General features: G+C 37.9%; 2 protein-coding genes across 3 annotated transcripts in view; both read left to right on the top strand.

The window, feature by feature from the left end:
* Positions 1 to 14495, top strand: part of LOC131993009 (ADAMTS-like protein 3) — a 296438-nt gene extending 281943 nt beyond the window's left edge. The window contains exons 15-16 of one of the 2 annotated variants that reach the window (XM_059358737.1): positions 1183 to 1267; positions 14168 to 14495. In XM_059358737.1, the coding sequence (XP_059214720.1) occupies positions 1183 to 1267; positions 14168 to 14495 (413 nt within the window). Of the gene's footprint in view, positions 1 to 1182; positions 1272 to 14167 lie in introns of those variants that run through there. The other variant, XM_059358738.1, reaches the window with a different exon arrangement.
* Positions 14496 to 14529: 34 nt separating this feature from the next.
* LOC131992999 (ADAMTS-like protein 1) overlaps positions 14530 to 18883 on the top strand; it is an 83642-nt gene continuing 79288 nt past the window's right edge. Inside the window, exon 1 of the mRNA XM_059358728.1 lies at positions 14530 to 14699. Within this exon, the coding sequence (XP_059214711.1) occupies positions 14530 to 14699 (170 nt within the window). The remainder of the gene's footprint in view (positions 14700 to 18883) is intronic.

Here is an 18883-nt window from a genome sequence, read left to right as displayed (position 1 = left end):
ATCACTAAGTGAACACCTCTTGCAGCAGCAGCACATACACACTGTACTGCTACAGAGCTAACTGCCGCTAACGGCGGCTCTTCTTAACAAGCTCCTTAAGAAGAGTAAGAAGGAGTCGCTAGATTTGTCTCCAGTCGCTTTCTTGAAAAAAAGTTGCTAAGGGGGTCTGAAAAGTCGCTAAATTTAGCAACAAAGTCGCTAAGTTGGGAACACTGCTTTGCCGGCTTTTACAAATGACGCCTGTTGTTGTAGGGTACCCTACTACATCACATCCCGCTTAGCGATCTATCCAATCAGTAACCAGGCTGTTTTCAGGCGAGAAAAAAGACGCTGCTCTTCCACAGGAACTAAAAAAGTCCTGACAAAAGTCCGCTCCAGACTGCTCATATTCAAATTAGGGGCGTTTCGGCGAGGGAGATCCGCCTCATTCCGGGTATTGTCGGTCGTGGAAACAGCCCTAATATATTAAGTTTGAGAAAGATACAACTTCAGCAACCCATGCTTTCAACTTTAAGGCCCCTTGTTGACCATAGGTATTTTGGAACATTAGTAACATGTGATGTTCTGCTAATAGTTGGCTATTTTATTCAGCTTGGATGTTACCTCTATACATAGAAAATAAGTTTTCCAGACAGATGTATAGTGAGGGGCCCCACCATATGCAGCTAGTGCACTATTTTTTTTTTTTTTACCCCTGTCCCTCAAACAGCCTGACGTTGCCACTGCATAACTAACTAGACCAAACACAGATACTTTGTTTGCAGTTGATTGACATGTCCTCATCTTTCTTCTGCAAATTTTAGTTGCAGTGAGAAACTGTGCACATGTCAAGAGCCTTGCTGTTATTGAAAAAGTTTTCTTATATAAATTCTTATATAAAATTTCTCTGGAGGGAAAGAAGCAATTACACCGGGCACAAAATCACTTACAAGAGGTTTTAATCAATATCTTGCTTGTTGTTGTTGTTGTTGCTGTTATTGTTGTTTCAAGAAAGTTTTTTTTGTCCCGTCACTCTTAACAAGACAGCTCTAAACCTTGCAGCAGTCAGGGTGACTTCCCTAGATTAAGAAACTTTTTGAGGTGTCTGATGAATTTGGGCTCTGATCACTGGTGTCAGACTGGGATGACTGGGGTGTAACCATGACAACCATGGGTGTGACTCATTTTCTGCCTCTCTGTCAGAATCCCTGCCCGTGGAGGCCAAGCTTCCCTGGTTAAAACAAGCCCACGAACTGGAGGAACAGCATACTGCTACAGAGGACCCCACGTGAGTGCACATGGACCCGACACACACACACACACACACACACACACACATATTCTTATACTTCTATCTTTGTGAGGGCCTTCATTGGAATAGTGAATTCCCTAGCAATGTTGTAATAGTTTTACATTTTTCATTAGTTTTAGTTTTAATTTCGCTCTGAATTTTTGTTTTCAAATTCAGTTAGTTTCAATTAGTTTTTAGAATGAGTTTGCTAGTTTTAGTTTAGCATTTATTTTTTGAAATGCTTTAGTTTTAGTTTAGCTTTTATTAGTTTTAGTTTTTTGTAAGGGGGTGTTTGTTGGGTGGGTACGGAGCCCCCCAGGGGACACGGGGGAAAAAAAAATGATGGGTGAAAAAAAAAAAAAATGATGGGTGAAAAAAAAAAATGATGGGTGAAAAAAAAAAATGATGGGTGAAAAAAGAAAATGATGGGTGAAAAAAAAATGGGGTGAAAAAAAAAAAAAATGATGCGTGAAAAAAAAAAAAGGACGGACTTTTGCGAGATCCTGAGATACTTTTGCGAGATCCTGAGATAGTTTTGCGAGATCCCGAGATAGTTTTGCGAGATCCTGAGATACTTTTGCGAGATCCCGAGATACTTTTGCGAGATCCTGAGATACTTTTGCGAGATCCCGAGATACTGACGAAAGAAGAGGAGCAATGGAGGAGCGATATTCGCCTATTTTCCGGCGTTCTAACTGGAATAGCGTCACGAAAACCGCACCAATTTCCCCCAGGATGGTTTTATTTTGTACAGAAAACTAAGACTGACATTTCACAGGCTTGATCAACTCACCAAAATCAGCGAGTCTGGCGAAAGATTAAAGTAACCGGGCCGAATATACGTCCTAGTGCCCAACGGCAGCCAGAGTGCTTAGGGACCGTCGCAAAAGTGCAACGTCTTTCTTTTCTATTTTTAATAACTCACTGGAAATTCATCTAATAAACACCAAACGACTTCTGATGTGTTCATGAACTCACTGTGGACTTCCCACACCCTTTATTTTCAATACACACCTTTTCAATTCCTTTTATTCAGTGTGTACAATATTTAAGCCTTTTATTTTGTAATAGCTCTCTTGTTTTTATAGATATCAACACCAAACCACTTCTGATGTGTTCATGAATTCATTGTGGATTTCCCACAACCCTTTATTATTACCCTTCATTAAAAACTCTTTCAATTTTTTTAAAAGGCATAAGTAGTCAGTATATATAATTATTTCATATCTTAGGCTTTTATTTTGTAATAGCTCACTTGATTTTATAGATATCAACACTAAACCACTTCTGATGTGTCATATCTCGGGATCTCGCAAAAGTATCTCAGGATCTCGCAAAAGTCCGTCCTTTTTTTTTTCACCCATCATTTTTTTTTTTCACCCATCATTTTTTTTTTTCACCCATCATTTTTTTTTTCACCCATAATTTTTTTTTTTTTTCACCCATCATTTTTTTTTTTTCACCCATCATTTTTTTTTTTTTCACCCATCTTTTTTTTTTTCACCCATAATTTTTTTTTTTTTCACCCATCTTTTTTTTCCCCCCGTGTCCCCTGGGGGGCTCCGTAGGTGGGAGATTAAAAGAGGTCATAATCATTTTTGCCTTTATTTCCTTTGCCTTATCCATCTTCATTATGTATGGAAAAAGTTGACAAAGACGAAAACGAAGGACATTTTCACTATAACTTTAATGAATTTTAAATAGTTTTGTTACCACACAATACAGTTTCAGTGGATTATCTTTTTTTTTAAACTCTCATTTTTATTTTTATTTCAGTTAACAAAAATGTTTTTTCAATTCTAGTTTTCGTTACTTCGTTTTGTTTTGTTAACTATAATAACCTTGTTCCCTAGCCCCTTACCCTAACCCTTACCCTAACCTTCACCATCACAACTAAATGCCCAACCCTAACATAAACCTAATTGTAACCTTAACCCTAAAATAAAGTCTGAAATCTCAAAAAAGCCTTTAAAGAAGTGAGGACCGGCTGAAATGTCCTCACTTTGCAAAAATGTCCTCACTCTGCTGGTTAAAAAATGTGTTCCGGACCTCATTATGTATGAAGTACAAGAACACACACACACACACACACACACACACACACACACACATACACACACTCATTCAGTCACATAAACAACATACATCATTATCATGCACAGGCCAAGTCCAAAGGGAGTGTTTTACCTGGGGGCAGTGCCTTACATCCTGTGCCAGTCAACTTGCATCGGATCATCTTGTCAATTTTCGGAGAAGTAAGCCAAACCATATCCTAAAAGGTTGTTTATTAGCCTAATCTTTGCTTTAACCGCAAGATGAAACCTACAGGAGACCCCACTCGTAACTTCAAACAGAGTTTGACTTTTTTGCGATCATTACAACGGAAGCACGGCTTCAACAGCAACTAGAATTCCCTGAAAATAACTGCAGTTACCGCTGCCTTTTCTCTACAAACTATGTTAGCACTGGTTCCTCTGGGAGCCACCATTACTGTTTGACAATCAGCCACCTGTATTTTCGTCATCATCCACAACAATGTAGTCCCTGATTGGATGGTTTGTTGTCGATTATGGTGTGGCCATAATGGTAAGGGTACATTATAAGCTCTTGAAAGGCTGGAATGGAGGAAAGGCCTAACTATCAAGATAAATTAAAGCTGCAAACAGAACTGGCCCGAGCAGAGTGCACTGCAAATTATTTGTTTCTTACCAAGATAAAAAAAACTTTAGATTTAGAAGTGTTAGATAATTTATCTTGTTTTTATTTCTTATTGTAACCGTTCAACATGCTTATTTCTAGATTTAATAATCTTAATTTAACCCTCTGGGGTCTGAGCCGTTTTTGAATACTTTTGATTTTGCCCTTCATGTACCACATAAAAAATGTTTACTATACCCATATTTGGTATCCATTTTTTCTTCACCTATATGATCTGACAGTTATTTTCTTACTTTAACCTACTTGATCAACATATTGAGCCCAAAAATCATGAAATCCGAGTTGAAAAATTATACTATTTTCTACAATAAAAACCACAAATATGCTCAATGAACTGTTTTGAAACTTGAAAATGTAAACATAGGATACAAAAAAGAACATATAAAAAGGTAAAAATTTAAATAAATATATTTATAGGCTTTTTTTTCTTGTTAGCTGCAACTCTTCAAAACAAACTATGTGCAAAATTACACAGAGAGCTACACCAACGCTCAAATATTTCTGTACTATCAAATTAAAACATAATTAAATCATATCTTTGGTTTTACATGACCTAGGAATGTCAAACAAAAATTTCGAGAAAGTTTCAAGTCTGTACTTTGGAGTGAAGTTGATAGCAGCGCTCCATGTGACCTCGTTTTTTTGTTAAACGTCACGTGATCTGATCAGGACGATCATAGACCCCAGAGGGTTAAGAAATCTTATCAAGTGAAATTATCTGTCCATGCAGCAAGATCATTTCCATCAGATTTAGTGTTTTTATCTGGTTTTTAGACACACCTTTTTGCAGTGTAGCTTAACCTCTGGTGAAGAAAACTAATGAGCATATAGTAGGCATGCGTTGATTCGGTCACGGAGCTCACTGAAGCATGTGTTGCTACAACCCACAAAACTACACCCATGTGGACAGGCAAATACCAGGACCAATGCAAGTACAATACTCCTAGTTATTTTCGATTTTATATGCTGTTATCATTCTGGTGTAGGGTAAAAAAAAAAACTCCAGCTTGTTTGTATTTCGTTTAAACAATCATAATTGTAGGGGGTGCTAAGCCCAGGATGCAGGAATGGTGCCCTTCCAGCGATCTGCAGCCAGTGAGTCAGACTTAGAAGGAACTTATCAGGTAATCAGGAGGTTCGGGTGAAATCTCAGTTGGCCTGCTGCATTCCAGTCCTCATACTGTAGGTTGGCTAAAGCTGAGTGTTTGCTGTCCCCATCTCTTTATACAAACACGCATGTACAGCATGTACAGCATGTACAGCATGTACAACATTAACAGCTGGATCAAGTCTACAGAAGGGAAGTAAAGTAGTAGCCATGGTTATAATAGTTTTGGATTTTCCAGTAGTTTTAGTTTTAATTTTGTTGTGATTTTTTGTTTTCAAATTCAGTTAGTTTTAATTTGTTTTTAGAGTGAGTTTGCTAGTTTGAATTCGTTTTTTTGGGGGGGGGGGGGGGGGGGGAGCCTAGTTTTATTTTTTTTTGTAATGGGGTATTTTTTATTTTAAGATATTTTTTAGGCATTTTATAGCTTTATTTATAGTATAGATACTCAGAGTGAAAGGGGGAGATAGAGGAAGGTATTTGTTGCGTGCGAGATTCAATAAAGTCACAATAAATGTTCCTTTATTCCCTTTGTCTGATCCATCTCAGCCCCAATACGTTTATTAAGTCATAAAACCAGATAGATGAAATAGATTTCATATCAACCAAAAAGGTTTACATATGAAAAAAGTTGACAAAGACGAAAACGAAGGACATTTTCACTATAATTTTAGTTACTTTTCGTTAGTTTTGTAACCACACAATACAGTTTCAGTTAGTTATCGTTTTATTTCAGCTCACAAAAATATTTTTTCAATTGTTATTCCGTTTTCGTTAACTATAATAACCTTGGTAGCAGCCACACCCAATATGATACCCTGACCTGGCCGAGCATGTTGCACACACAGTGTTGCAGATGGAGGGACATTTCTGGTGCTAATAAAAGGTAAGGTGTCAGCATGGAGATTGGGGAAGCCTTTATTTGAAGTGTAGCCACACAATGTTATCACTAGCTGGCTGTGAAGCCGTCCCAGTGAATCAAATAGATGAGAGAAGGTAATATATGCAGCCATGTTAGAGAGTTTCTGTTTGTCATGATTGTATCACAAGCTCTTTTCAGAAAGGGAATATGTAATATTGCTGGCTTCACCTTTTAAAGTGATGGCTTTTTGTCATTCAGACGTAGGTGGCTTTAATATTCACTCAAACATGACAGGACATTTATAGAATGAGCTGCGTGCATGCACAATATTAGAGGGAGCACAGACAGAGAGGAAGAGAGGGGTGAGTTATTAATGTAATGATTAGGAGGAAGATATTTTTGATCTCTGACAGGTTGCACTGTAAAAAAAGATAAACAGTAGCTACTCAATAAAATTGAGGCAACAGATTGCACGCAATATTATTAATTAAATCTAACTACGTTACAAATTGAGTTAATAACAACTTAACAGGAAGTGCCTGTCAATTAAAAACAGACTAATTCTATTGTGTTGGATTCATTCAAAATTCTCTTGATTTAGAATTACATACACATAAAGATTATATTTAATGTGATCAAAATAAGTAGATTCTATCTCAAACATTTTTATATTAAAGTTACTTAAACAACTGCCTAAAAATCAAGGACACATTTATATTTAATACATTTTATCAAGTATATTAAGTAAAATGAAATGACTACAGAATAATTTATTACGGTGTGTATGGATTGGGGATGGGTTGCTCATGCAACATTATTAGGGAGCAACAACATGTTTTATAAAATATGATGTGCAAAATCCATGAGTGATAGGACTTTAGGTTGGGAGTTAATTGAACTTTTTTTTTTCTTTGTGCATAATGGATGAAGTACTTAACGTAGACTTCCTAGAAGATGGAACCAGATGCATTTATGTATTCAATTTTAACCTGTTTGTTAATTTGAGGGCATTTCATTCAGGCATGAAAAGTAAAAATTATAGATCGGTTTAAATGTTTTAGGTCCCACCAGAGTAGATTGTCATCGTAATTTTTGAGATAAAAGTCAGTGGGTGCTTATTCAAACCACAGTGCCACATGTTTCATAGCATTGTGCATGTGAAAGAGGATATATATTGGCAATATATACAGTATATTTGCAATCTTTATTCATGTTAACATCTTTCAGGCACATATCCCACCACTTACTCACATTCTCTCTCTCTCTCTCTCTCTCTCTCTCTCTCTCTCTCTCTCTCTCTCTCTCTCTCTCTCTCTCTCTCTCTCTCTCTCTCACACACACACACACACACACACATACACACTGACTCACACCCAGCTTATCGGGGCTGTGTGAAACTGTCCGGCTCTGTTTCCTCTCCTTTTGCTGATGATGATAAGCATGTGATTATTGCCTGCTGCTCTGGGCCTGGTCAGCTCTGATAGCCTCCCTGGGATCCATCAGCTCTCAGAGCTCACACACACCTCAAACACTTTGCACACACACCTACAGCAGGCCCCAGCAAATCTTCCTCACATGCAGCCAAGCAAATCTTATGTAAGCCATATTAATTAGATGAGCATGTGAAGCTCAGCTGTGGTGGTTACTCTGCGAGCTTCAAAAAATGTATTATTCCAGTAAGAAATGGTCTTGTATCAAAGAGTTTTGCCAACACTGAAAGCTTGTCGCATGTTGCTTAATTTGAATTTAACCCTTTATCAGGCAAAGAACTATATTTGGTAACTTCAGGTAATATTTCGAGAAAGAAGTTGCAAATTTACAAGATTAAAGTGGCAAATCTACAAGAAAAAAAGTTGCAGATTTAAGAGATTTAAAGTGGCAAATCTGCGTGAAAAAACTTGCAGATTTCCGAGAAAAAAGTGGGGAAAAAAGCGTCTTTTTTCTCCCAGATTCACCACTTTAAATCTCATACATCTGCACATTTTTTTCTCGTAGATTTGCCACTTTAATCTCGTAAAATTTTTTCTCAAAATATTATTTCCGTATGGTTTTTTTTACACATTCTGGCTGTATGTAATATACAATATTGCAAGTATTTCAATGAGTGCCCTATTAAGGGTTAAGAGGATGTCCTTACCAGAAAAGCACATGTATCAGCTGTTTGGTCAAACATTCAAAAATTATTTAGAGTAATTTTCTTGACAAGCAACCTTTTGTGACCGTGTGAATAATCACTGCCTGGAAGCAAAGACAAGAACAAGGTAGTTTTTGATCAGGATTGTGCCCCATTCAGGCCCGGTGTAGCTAATCGGGAAGAACGGGAAAATTCCCTGTGGCCTGGCCTGGTTTTGAGACCACAGGGACTGGTGTGAAAGCACGGCACTGGGTTGAAATAGAGCAGCAGCCCAGGGCCAGTTTGCTCTCACAGCCCTACGCAACCTAGATGATAATGTCATTTTGTTTTGAATGAGGCCAGCTGCCTGTGATTGACAGATGACAGTGCAGGAAGTGGGGGGGCTTAATTGAGGAGTCATGTTTTGTTAGGCGATCAAATACTTACTCACTCAGTGAAATTCAAATAAGTGTACAATTTTTATATAATGTGATTTTCTGGATATTTTGAGAATTTAGCAAAAATCACAAAATTGGCAGGGGATCAAATACTTATTTCCCCCACTGTACATGATGAATCAGAAGATAAATAAAACATAAAACTTGTGAGTGACACAGATTAATCTGTTATCTGTCTTCACTCTGGTATGAAACTACAGTGATGTTGCGATGTATGAAATCAGTCCAATCAGCTCCAGCATCCAATCAATAACCGATGTCCAGTGAGGGGGCGTGTCCACCGGTAAAAGACATGTATCCTCATGTCTCTTCCCATATCCCTCCTCCATCCTCCGAGCACAAATAAGAGCTTTGGGACGGTCGTTAAGATGGCACACAAGAAGAACTTCCGGTTCAAGCGAGGATAGAGGAGGGAGGAGACATAAAATTAGGGAATTGAGAAAGGCCCATAGTGATCCTGCGAAGGCGTGATATTCCTGCCTGGTCATAGTGTAGTCCGGCTTCACGGAGCGATATGGGAGGAGGCGATATAATGACATGCAGCAGTGCTGCAGCAGTATGTGTACAGTAAGCATCTGTTGTACCAACTTCACAGTGCTGAGACCAACAGACAATGGACCACAGCCCATATTACAGTATTGTTTCAAGAAAGTCAAGAGGTCGCAGCCACATGCAGGACGGGGGTTATTTGATTGACGTGGATATCTGAACATTAAAAAGCCTCAGTGAGTGTTTTTGTTGTCTCTGATGTCATGTGACCCATTACTCGTAAATGGTAAATGGACCTGCACTTATAAAGCCCTTATCTAGTCGCTTTGCGACCACTCAAAGAGCTTTACACTACAGACTGCGCTCATTCACCCGTTCACACACACATTCATACTGGTGGCAGAGGCTACCCTAAACGGTGCCACCTGCCACCATTGGGAATTCATTCACACACTGATGAACGCAGCATCGGGAGCAATCTGGGATTCATTATCTTGATAATTAAATAACAGTAAAAAGCATGCACTTGAATCCATGAATGCTTTTACACTTTAACATGTTGCCACCCTATGTGAACCGAAGCCTGGATCAGTTTATGCTTCGTTAAAACCTAATATATTGTCTGTTGGACTTCATCAATGGACCTTTCAAAACTTTTCCCCAAATTATTTTCAGTAACAGGAGTTCCTCTGGCATTATACTGGGGATAGGGTTGCTGTTTTTGTGATTGTCACTTATTGACAAAGCTTTTAGTAGAGCTAGACTCTGCAGAGACTGCAATACAGTACAGTACGGGATATATGAAGGAGACTTAAAGCATGCATGTAGTGACAGGAATAACACAGCACACACACTGATTTGATGAGAGGATATTAACAGTAAAGTGACAGATCTTTAGAACAAGCAGTTACACTAATGCAGGTCTTGCTATTTGCTGCACACAAAACTTTGCAACCAACTATTATATGACAGGTCAATCACAACATATAACAATGTGTATACATTTATACATGTGGTTGTATTACAATCTTACCTTGGCCTAAAGGATGCACGGACTGAAGTATTAGACACACATGGAGATGGATGATCAAAGTAGTGCCAATGAAATACAGATTTCCCCATATGCAGCACAATTATGAATCATCCATAAATCCTGTTAATTTCAGCGGAAGCTTTGCCGACTTGCAACCTTAAATGTCAAGCTAATGTCAGGCTCCACTTAAAATAAAGGCTTTCACTAATTGTCTTACTATCAATCACCAATAACTATCTTGCTGGTTAGCCATTGAACTGTAATAGATAAATGAGCTGTCTCTTATAAAGTGACAGTGACTGATGTAAGTTGCAGAAACCAAGGGACTTAATCTAAATGCACATCTTACCATGATTTATCACGGACTGTTGTCTGTTTGGCAGGCAAAATTGCATTCTTCATACCCAGTCATTTGCTGCAGGGCACAGGGTTGCACGTCTGAAATCTTCTACTCCCATGTCTGTTGGCAAATCATCAACAAGATCTCGAACCTTAAATGACACATATGAGCGACTGTCAACATGAAGGTTTTGCGACTCACAGTAGGCTGCAGTGGGTCAGTCTTAAAATAGCACAAACGTAAAAAAGGTTGCTGCTTCTGTGAATTTAGGCTGCAAAACAACTGACCTAGGTTTAGGGCAAAAACTTCCTGCTAAGGCGTTATAAAAGACTATAATAATAATACATGCAAGATGTAAAAACCTGGTTCTCCCACAACTTTCTCAAACTCAACGGAAATAAAACAGAACTCCTTTTGGTTGGCACTAAATCCACATTATCTAAATCCAACAGTTTATCACTGCACATTGATAACAGCCCTGTCCATCCCTCCCCTCGGCTCAGAAGTCTGGGTGTCATCCTGGACAGTACCAAAATTATTTCTCCTTCACTGCCATATCAATAACATCACCCAGACTGCATACTTTCATCTTCGCAATATCAATCGCCTTTGTCCATCTCTCTCCCATAATAGCATCTCCATACTGGTCAGCGCCCTGGTCACATCCCGACTCCATTACTGTAATGCTCCTCTACATGGTCTGCCACAGAAATCCCTTCATAAACTGCAGTTAGTACAAAATTCAGCCGCACGCATCATTTCCAGAAGTCCATCCACACAGCACATCACTCCTGTCCTCAAACACCTTCATTGGCTCCCGATCCACCTCCGTATTGACTTGAAGATCCTGCTCCTCACATTCAAAGCCCTCCACAACCTTCACCATCATACCTCACTGAGCTCCTTCAAACCTCCACACCCTGCCGTACACTCAGGACCTCCTCTGCTTCACTCCTCTTCACCCCTTCCGCCCATTTAGACACAATGGGACTACGATCTTTTAGCTGCTCTGCCCCTTGACTCTGGAACAAACTCCCTCAGTCCATCCGCTCTCTAACAACACTGTCAACCTTCAAGTCACATCTCAAAACGCACCTGTTTAGACTAGCCTAACCCCTAATATATTCATAATTTTATTGATGTTGCAAATTTTTGTCTGTACTGTTTTAGTGTTGTTTATTATTACTGCCATTGATGTTTTTATTATTGTTCTTATCTGTTATTGTTTTATTTTTGTTTATTATTACTGCCATTGCTGTTTTTATTATTATTGTTTTATTTTAAATTGTTTATTGTAAGGTGACCTTGAAAGTCCTGAAAGGCGCCTAATAAAATTCATTATTATTATCATTATTATTATTATTATTATTATTATTATTATTATTATAAATAATAATGAGAGAGATTAAGAGATTAGTAAATGTACGTAAAGTACGGAAGTGAAGTTGTTACGGGGGTGGTGTTAGCCACGTCAGCTCAGCTTATTATGATATAAGTTTTATGAAGAACACCCCTTTGGTTGGTGGAAAAAATGAAGAAGAAAAAAACACTCTTTTGCACAGATGCAAAACCAGAAAATTACACATTTTTACCACACAGTTCAACACAGGTAATAATCACTGAGGACATGCCTGATTGCTTCCTTGTTTGCATGCAATTTCTATATTCAACTTGCTGAGCCTTATTTTAATATGATGTCTGGCAGCTTTCATGATTGGAAATCTTATTAGAGGGTTGCTTGAGATCCTGATTATTTTGTACAGTCGCTGTCACAGCCCTTAATTGTAAAAAAAAAAAAAAAAAATTATAGATAACAGCTGCTACCATGGATTCTTTAATTTATTTCTGTATGCATTTATTTTATGTAATAATCCAGAATTTGTCAGGCTGGGCTCAAAGCAGGACGCAGAGCAGGTGAACTTAAAGTCTCTTTATTCGAGAAGGCAGCAGAGTAAATCCTCACAGAGTGAAAACAAAGGGCTATAAAACTCCTGAATCTGAGCTGAGAACTTAACAAAGAAAAGTCGCTCCAAAGGAAAAACATTGAAAACTTATCTACACTAATAAACTACTAGATAAATCCTAATCTAAGAACGGGGAATAATGTCTAAACTCTCAAGGGAGAAACTAACAAAGAAAACTCCAACAAACAAAAGGCGCTTCGAAAGGGAGGAACCAAACCTGATAGGAAAAATAAGGAATTCTACAGAACACTGCGATAAAAGGTCTAAAGGGGGGGGGGGGGAATAAAAATGAACACAAAATCACTCCAACAGGAGGAAAAACAAAACGGCTGGCTAGAAAAACTCAGAAAATTAATACTGGCGCTACGCTAATAAATTACAAAGAAAAATCACTCTTGCGGGAAATACAAAAAGGCAAAGCAAGGCAAGCTGTGGCTGTGGCCAGAACAAGATAACTGGCTGGTATGGTGACGGGGTCAAACACACTGGACCAAGACAAGGGAAAACACAGACTATTGGAACACATGGAGGGAAGGGAGCACCAGGTGAACACAGACTATTGGAACACATGGAGGGAAGGGAGCACCAGGTGAACACAATCGGTAATTAGGGAGACAATCAGACAGATGACACACGTGGAAGGGCAAGTGACCTGAAACGAGAGGAAAGTTACTATTTCAAAATAAAGCAGGAAATAACAAGACCAGAACACAAAATAAAAAACAACCTCACCGCGGTGTGACAGAATTAGGCTATATTAATTTCTAGTTTACTTGGTACCAATAGAACCCCACTATTTTGTTGCTAGCAGGTAGGGATTTGCCCCACTAGCTCCAAGTGATCCAACACCTTTGTATACAGAAGACCAGAATTCTCAAGGCAACTCTTAATGGCATGCTTTAGTGTTTCATCAGATCTACATTTCCAAAATGTATTGGCTATTTTAACATGCACACACTACGGCTCTAATAGAGTCCATTCTAGTTTGTTAACAATTGTTAATGGAATTAGACACTTTTGTTTTCTGCCCATCTCTGTACATTCTGTTATATTATTTTATTTGATTACTGTAAAATATAAAAATAATATAAATATAATAACTGATTGCAAGTCTGGTTTAGCTTCCAAATGCAAAACCATTTTTTTCTGTATAAAGTCAAGGAGGGTAAAAAGAGGACAAGTCAAGGGGGTCAAACGTTATCGTATTCAAATTATGCACATGTAACCACAAGAGAGCCTGGCTGAAAATACAAAAGCGAGCATACCAGAAGCACGTATTTTTATTCCCTGTGTTTATTTCTTGGGTCTTTATTTTATGTATACATAATGAAAATGTTATGTGTATTGATGTGTTCAATTAAAAAGATTTTAAAAAATGTATATCTTTCCAGTTCAACTGGATAAGGTGAAAAGACGCAAGAAAATATCAAGATAAAAACCAAACAAAAAAGACAGTCTGGCTGCAAACCTGCACGGTCAGGACCCTTTGTTGCAGACCTGCACTGTGAGGTCTCCTGCGCTGTGAGGTCTCCTGCACTGTGAGGTCTCCTGTGCTGTGAGGTCCGGAAGTTGATTTGAAGCCTTTCAAAATAAAAGCAGGTCTACTGTGTAAATATGTAACTGTATTTTGTGTTCGCTGCCTCTTGACCAGGGATCCCTTGAAAAAGAGGTTCTTAATCTCAATGGGATGTTCCCTGGTTAAATAAAGGTTAAATAAAATAAAAAATAAAAAAAAAAGAATGATGCAATTCGACCCTGTGTCTTCCCTTTCTACCCTCCTTGTGAACAATATGTTTTTGTTACTTCTGTTTTCAGATTTGTACCTGGGCCCTGGTCACCCTGCAGCACCACCTGTGGGCCTGGCAGGCAAATTCGGGAGGTAAAGTGTCAGGTGCTACTCTCGTTCACCAAGACGGAGGTGGACCTTCCAGAAGAGGAGTGTGGTGAAGACAGACCCCAGGTGGAGAGACCCTGCAACTTGGGACTATGTACCAAAGTTCCAGGCATCTCTGCAGGCCTCCAAGACCACGGGGCCCCTTACATCCAGACAGAGGAGCTGTACAGCTGGGACTACAGAGGCTTCACCGCCTGCTCAGCCACATGTGCTGCCGGTGAGGTTTCTGGAATAGACGTTTGCAGTTGAAATGCTCTGAACTCTTCTGGCCAGCCATTTGTCCATGCCTGTCCAACTGGTTCTTGTCTATGTCCTCTGCCCAGGGAAGCAGACAGCAATTGTGAGGTGTGTTAACAGGAAGCAGGGTGAGGAGGTGGAGGACTCTCTGTGTGATTCATCCAGCAGGCCGCCAGTAATGATCCGTATCTGTTACCCTGAGCCATGCCCCCCAAGGTGAGAAACCACAAGGTCACAAGTCACATAGAAAGCACACACTGCAAAAAAAAGGTGTGTCTAAAAAACAGATAAAAACACTAAATCTGAGGGAAATGATCTTGCTGCATGGACAGATAATTTCACTTGACAAGATTTCTTAAATCAAGATTGTTAAATCTAGAAATAAGCCTGTTGAACACTTAAAATTTGTTTTAAGAGTTAATTTCTTATCTTAAGCGTTCAACATGCTTATTTCTAGATTTACCAATCTTAATTGATGAATTAATTGAAAATGATTAATGAAATATTGTCAAGTGAAATTATCTGTCCATGCAGCAAGATCATTTCCCTCAAATTTAGTGTTTTTATCTTGTTTTAAGATACACATTTTTTGCAGTGTACAGAACCTCAACAAGCACACTACAATGAGGGGGCGATGGCGAGTGAGGCCTCTCTGTGCTTGTGCCCAGTTTAACGTTGAGCTCTGTATCACACAAATGAAAAATAGCTCTTCATACCAGGATACATTTTTGTAAATGTATCACACTGATAGCACCTGGTACTGGTAGCACCACTTGTAGTTGAAATAACCTAAAGGAAAATGGTGTGGATTCTTGCAAAAAAAGAAAAAAAGGAAAGGTTTACTTGGCCTGTAGTGGCCACAGCTGCTTTTGCACAGTGTGATAGTATAGAGCAGCCAAGCTCAAAACACCATTTTAAAACCATTCTATCCACACACTGACCTAAAACAGCAGATTTTTTATGTATTTTATTAGTCCAGAATTGCATTCATTTACCACCACTAAAACCAAGCAATGTTGAATAGTAAAACATCATCTACAACAGTTTGTAGGAAAATTTGTGATTTGTGATATTGGGCTAAATTAATTGACTTGACTTGACTAAATTGGGGGGAAGTTTAGGGTTCTGGTGGTACTAGTGGGTGCTACACCACAATGAGGGAGTGTATCTCAAAGGTTCTACTTTGTTTGCCAACACTCAATGAGCAAGGAACAGGAGCTCATGGTTTTTTTCTCCAGAATTTAATGAGATTTGAAAGAAGGGAGGAAAATGTCTCAGGACATCAAAGCTGGTTTCAGCGTTGGAGACCCAGTAACCAGGAGATAAGGATCAGACAACCAGCCCCTTAATTACAGATTACAGTCCTGAGAATTTGACAGAGAAATCTGTGACATACACACCAAGCAGGTGGTTCCAATATTTTCAGCAAACGCCTCTGTACTTCCTTTAAAACAGGGGTCTCAAACTCAAATTACCTGGGGGCTACTGGAGGCAGTATCAAAATGACCAAAAATAAAACTAAATTACTAAAAAAAAGACACAAAATGACGGAAAAAACTAAATTACTTAAAAAAGACACAAAATGACGGAAAAAACTAAATTACTTAAAAAAGACACAAAATGACTGAAAAACACTAAATTACATAAAAAGACACAAAATGACCAAAAAATTTAAAAAATGACTGAAAAACACTAAATTACATAAAAAGATACAAAATGATCAGCAAAAGACACAAAATGACCAAAAAAATAAACAAAATTACTAAAAAAGACACAAAATTATTAGAAAAAGACACAAAATTACCAAAAAATACACAAAATTACAAAAAAAAGACAAAATTATAAAAAATAAAAAAAGACACAAAATTATAAAAAAAAACACAAAATGACCAAAAAAAAGACACAAAATTACATTTCGATAATAATAAACGGTCCGGTAGCAGATGCCTTTCTTTTTGTTAACGTCGTCATAGAAACAAGTGAAACAAAGCTCCAGCTGGAGCAATAAAGGGACCTTCCACACACAACACAGTAAAGTGCCATTCACATAAAACTCACATTAAACTTTCATATCAAAGTGAGGGCCACAAAATATTGTCACGGGGGCCGCAATTGGCCTGCGAGCCGCAAGTTTGAAACCCCTGCTTTAAAAGAATCCTCCGTGCCTTCTACACTCACAAAGGAGAAACGTTGACCCACGAGTTTTAAAACATAAATAAGTTTCCTTACAAAGTCAGAATAACTTGAAATGAAGTTCATTGATGGAGTTCAGAGGAAAAGTAAACACAACTGTGTGCATTACTTTGAATAAACACTGGGATTATAGCGGGGAGTGCAGTCGAAGGTTTGGGGTCTTTGCAGAGAGCTCTTTCTCTGTAGACTGATGTATGAGCCATATTTGGCCATTGAATAAACAGAATAAGTCATGTAGTCACATGGTTGGACTAGTGGAGAAACACAAGAAGACTATGTGGCTCCTGGGTAGAGGGACTTACATTTACATCAACACAAATATATTGGGCTATCATCTTCGGCCTGATCTTTTTTCACTCACAAAATGAACATTCAAAAACACACAGCGAAGAATGGACTGAGGACTTTCACTTTGACAATGATGTTTGGCCAGGACCAGATTAACACTTTGCTGTAACCTGTGCAACAATATTCAAGGGCCCCATCATCACAACCCCAGAATCACCATAATCTGGCAAAATACAGAATAAATTACAGTAATATACATTTAATACACTCAATACAATACAATACAATAACTAACTGTCATCAAGTGCATTTTTTGTGTACAGATATGCAAACACTCATAGAACTACAACTGCACCACTATGTCCTCTTGTCAAGGCCACTCACTCACATATGATGTTATGAAAACAAAACACATCAGCATCACTATAATCTGGCAAAATTGACCCACTACTTAGATAATAATAATAATAATAACAGTAATACATTTTATTTGGAAGGTGCCTTTCTTGGCACTCAAGGACACCGTACAAAAAATAGAAAAAGATCAGGAAGGAAGTGTCCTCAATTTTCACAAAAAAATAAGTAAGCAACCACTTTCAAAACATCTGATATTTATTTACCAACACCTATTCCCAGCAGCACAAATGTATTACATTGATAGAGGCATCACAGAGGAAGACAAGACACAAACAAAAATCAGAATTTAGAATCAAGTAGCATTTTGGTCCTCAGCTCATTTTAAACAGAAATCACCTCAAAATTAATTTTTGAGCAACGGCTCCGATGTACAGTTGAACATATAAGCAAGAGATAACCAGATATTTTGCTTGTGCCCACACTGCCCTGGACCCTTTAGAGGTCGAATGCCCCTGGGAAATTGCGGTTCATCCGGCCTTGTGTTTGGCACATATAGGACAGAAAAGTCCACACAACAATTGTTTTCCTGCTGCTTGTGATTCATGACACTATTTGATACTTGCAGACAGTGGGCTAGCTAGCATTAGCTTCTGATAAAAATAATCTGCATTATGCATATAGGGTAAAATACAAACTAGAGACACCACCCAGCCCAATAGCTGGCTATATTTTTGGTAACACTTTGCAAGAACCATCATTATTTCTAAATGGTAAACAGATAGATTATTGATGTTTAATCATCATTTATAAACCATATATAGGCCATTTAAAATGGTAAATACATAATTTATTAATGTTTAACTAACTACATAATTTATAAATGGCAAATAAATGGTATATTAATGTAAGTTTATAGTTACTTTACCATTAACAACAAATACATTATAATAGTTTATTAATAGTTTTAGTTGCACTCATCATAACATTTTTAACACCATATTAAGTATGTTAATGATTATGAAATGATTCATATGCCTTTAAGGAATTGGTTGAAAACATTTAAAGATTAAATATGTACAGCACTTTGTAAATGGTTAATAATTGGTTTATAAACCATCTATAAACATCACTTAGTTGGTTATTGTAAAGTGTTACCATATTTTTTGTGAAGAGGGGTAGTATGTACACTGTAACAAATTGCTGTAAGAAAACAGCCAAATTGTGACATTAACATACTGTTTTTCATTAAAATTGTATTATACTGTTGAAAACAATGCATTCTGGGCAATATTTCTAGGAGGCTTGGAGTTTCCCTTATATATATATATATATATATATACATATATATGTGTGTGTGTGTGTGTGTGTGTGTGTGTGTGTGATACTTTCTAAGTCTCTTCTTGTACACATGTTTACTTGCTGTATTTTACTTAACTAACTCATTCAGTATATGGTATATTAAAATTACTAAGGTTATTGTGAAGACAGCGCTTAATTCATAGTGATTGGCTTTCAGACAGTAATATGCTCTATTTACAGAAATGACTGCATTGTATACTGCA

Source organism: Centropristis striata, chromosome 2, assembly GCF_030273125.1.
Source record: "Centropristis striata isolate RG_2023a ecotype Rhode Island chromosome 2, C.striata_1.0, whole genome shotgun sequence".
NCBI lineage: Eukaryota > Metazoa > Chordata > Actinopteri > Perciformes > Serranidae > Centropristis > Centropristis striata.
Note: the sequence above shows the minus strand (reverse complement) of the source record. Positions and strands in the feature narration are given on the sequence as shown.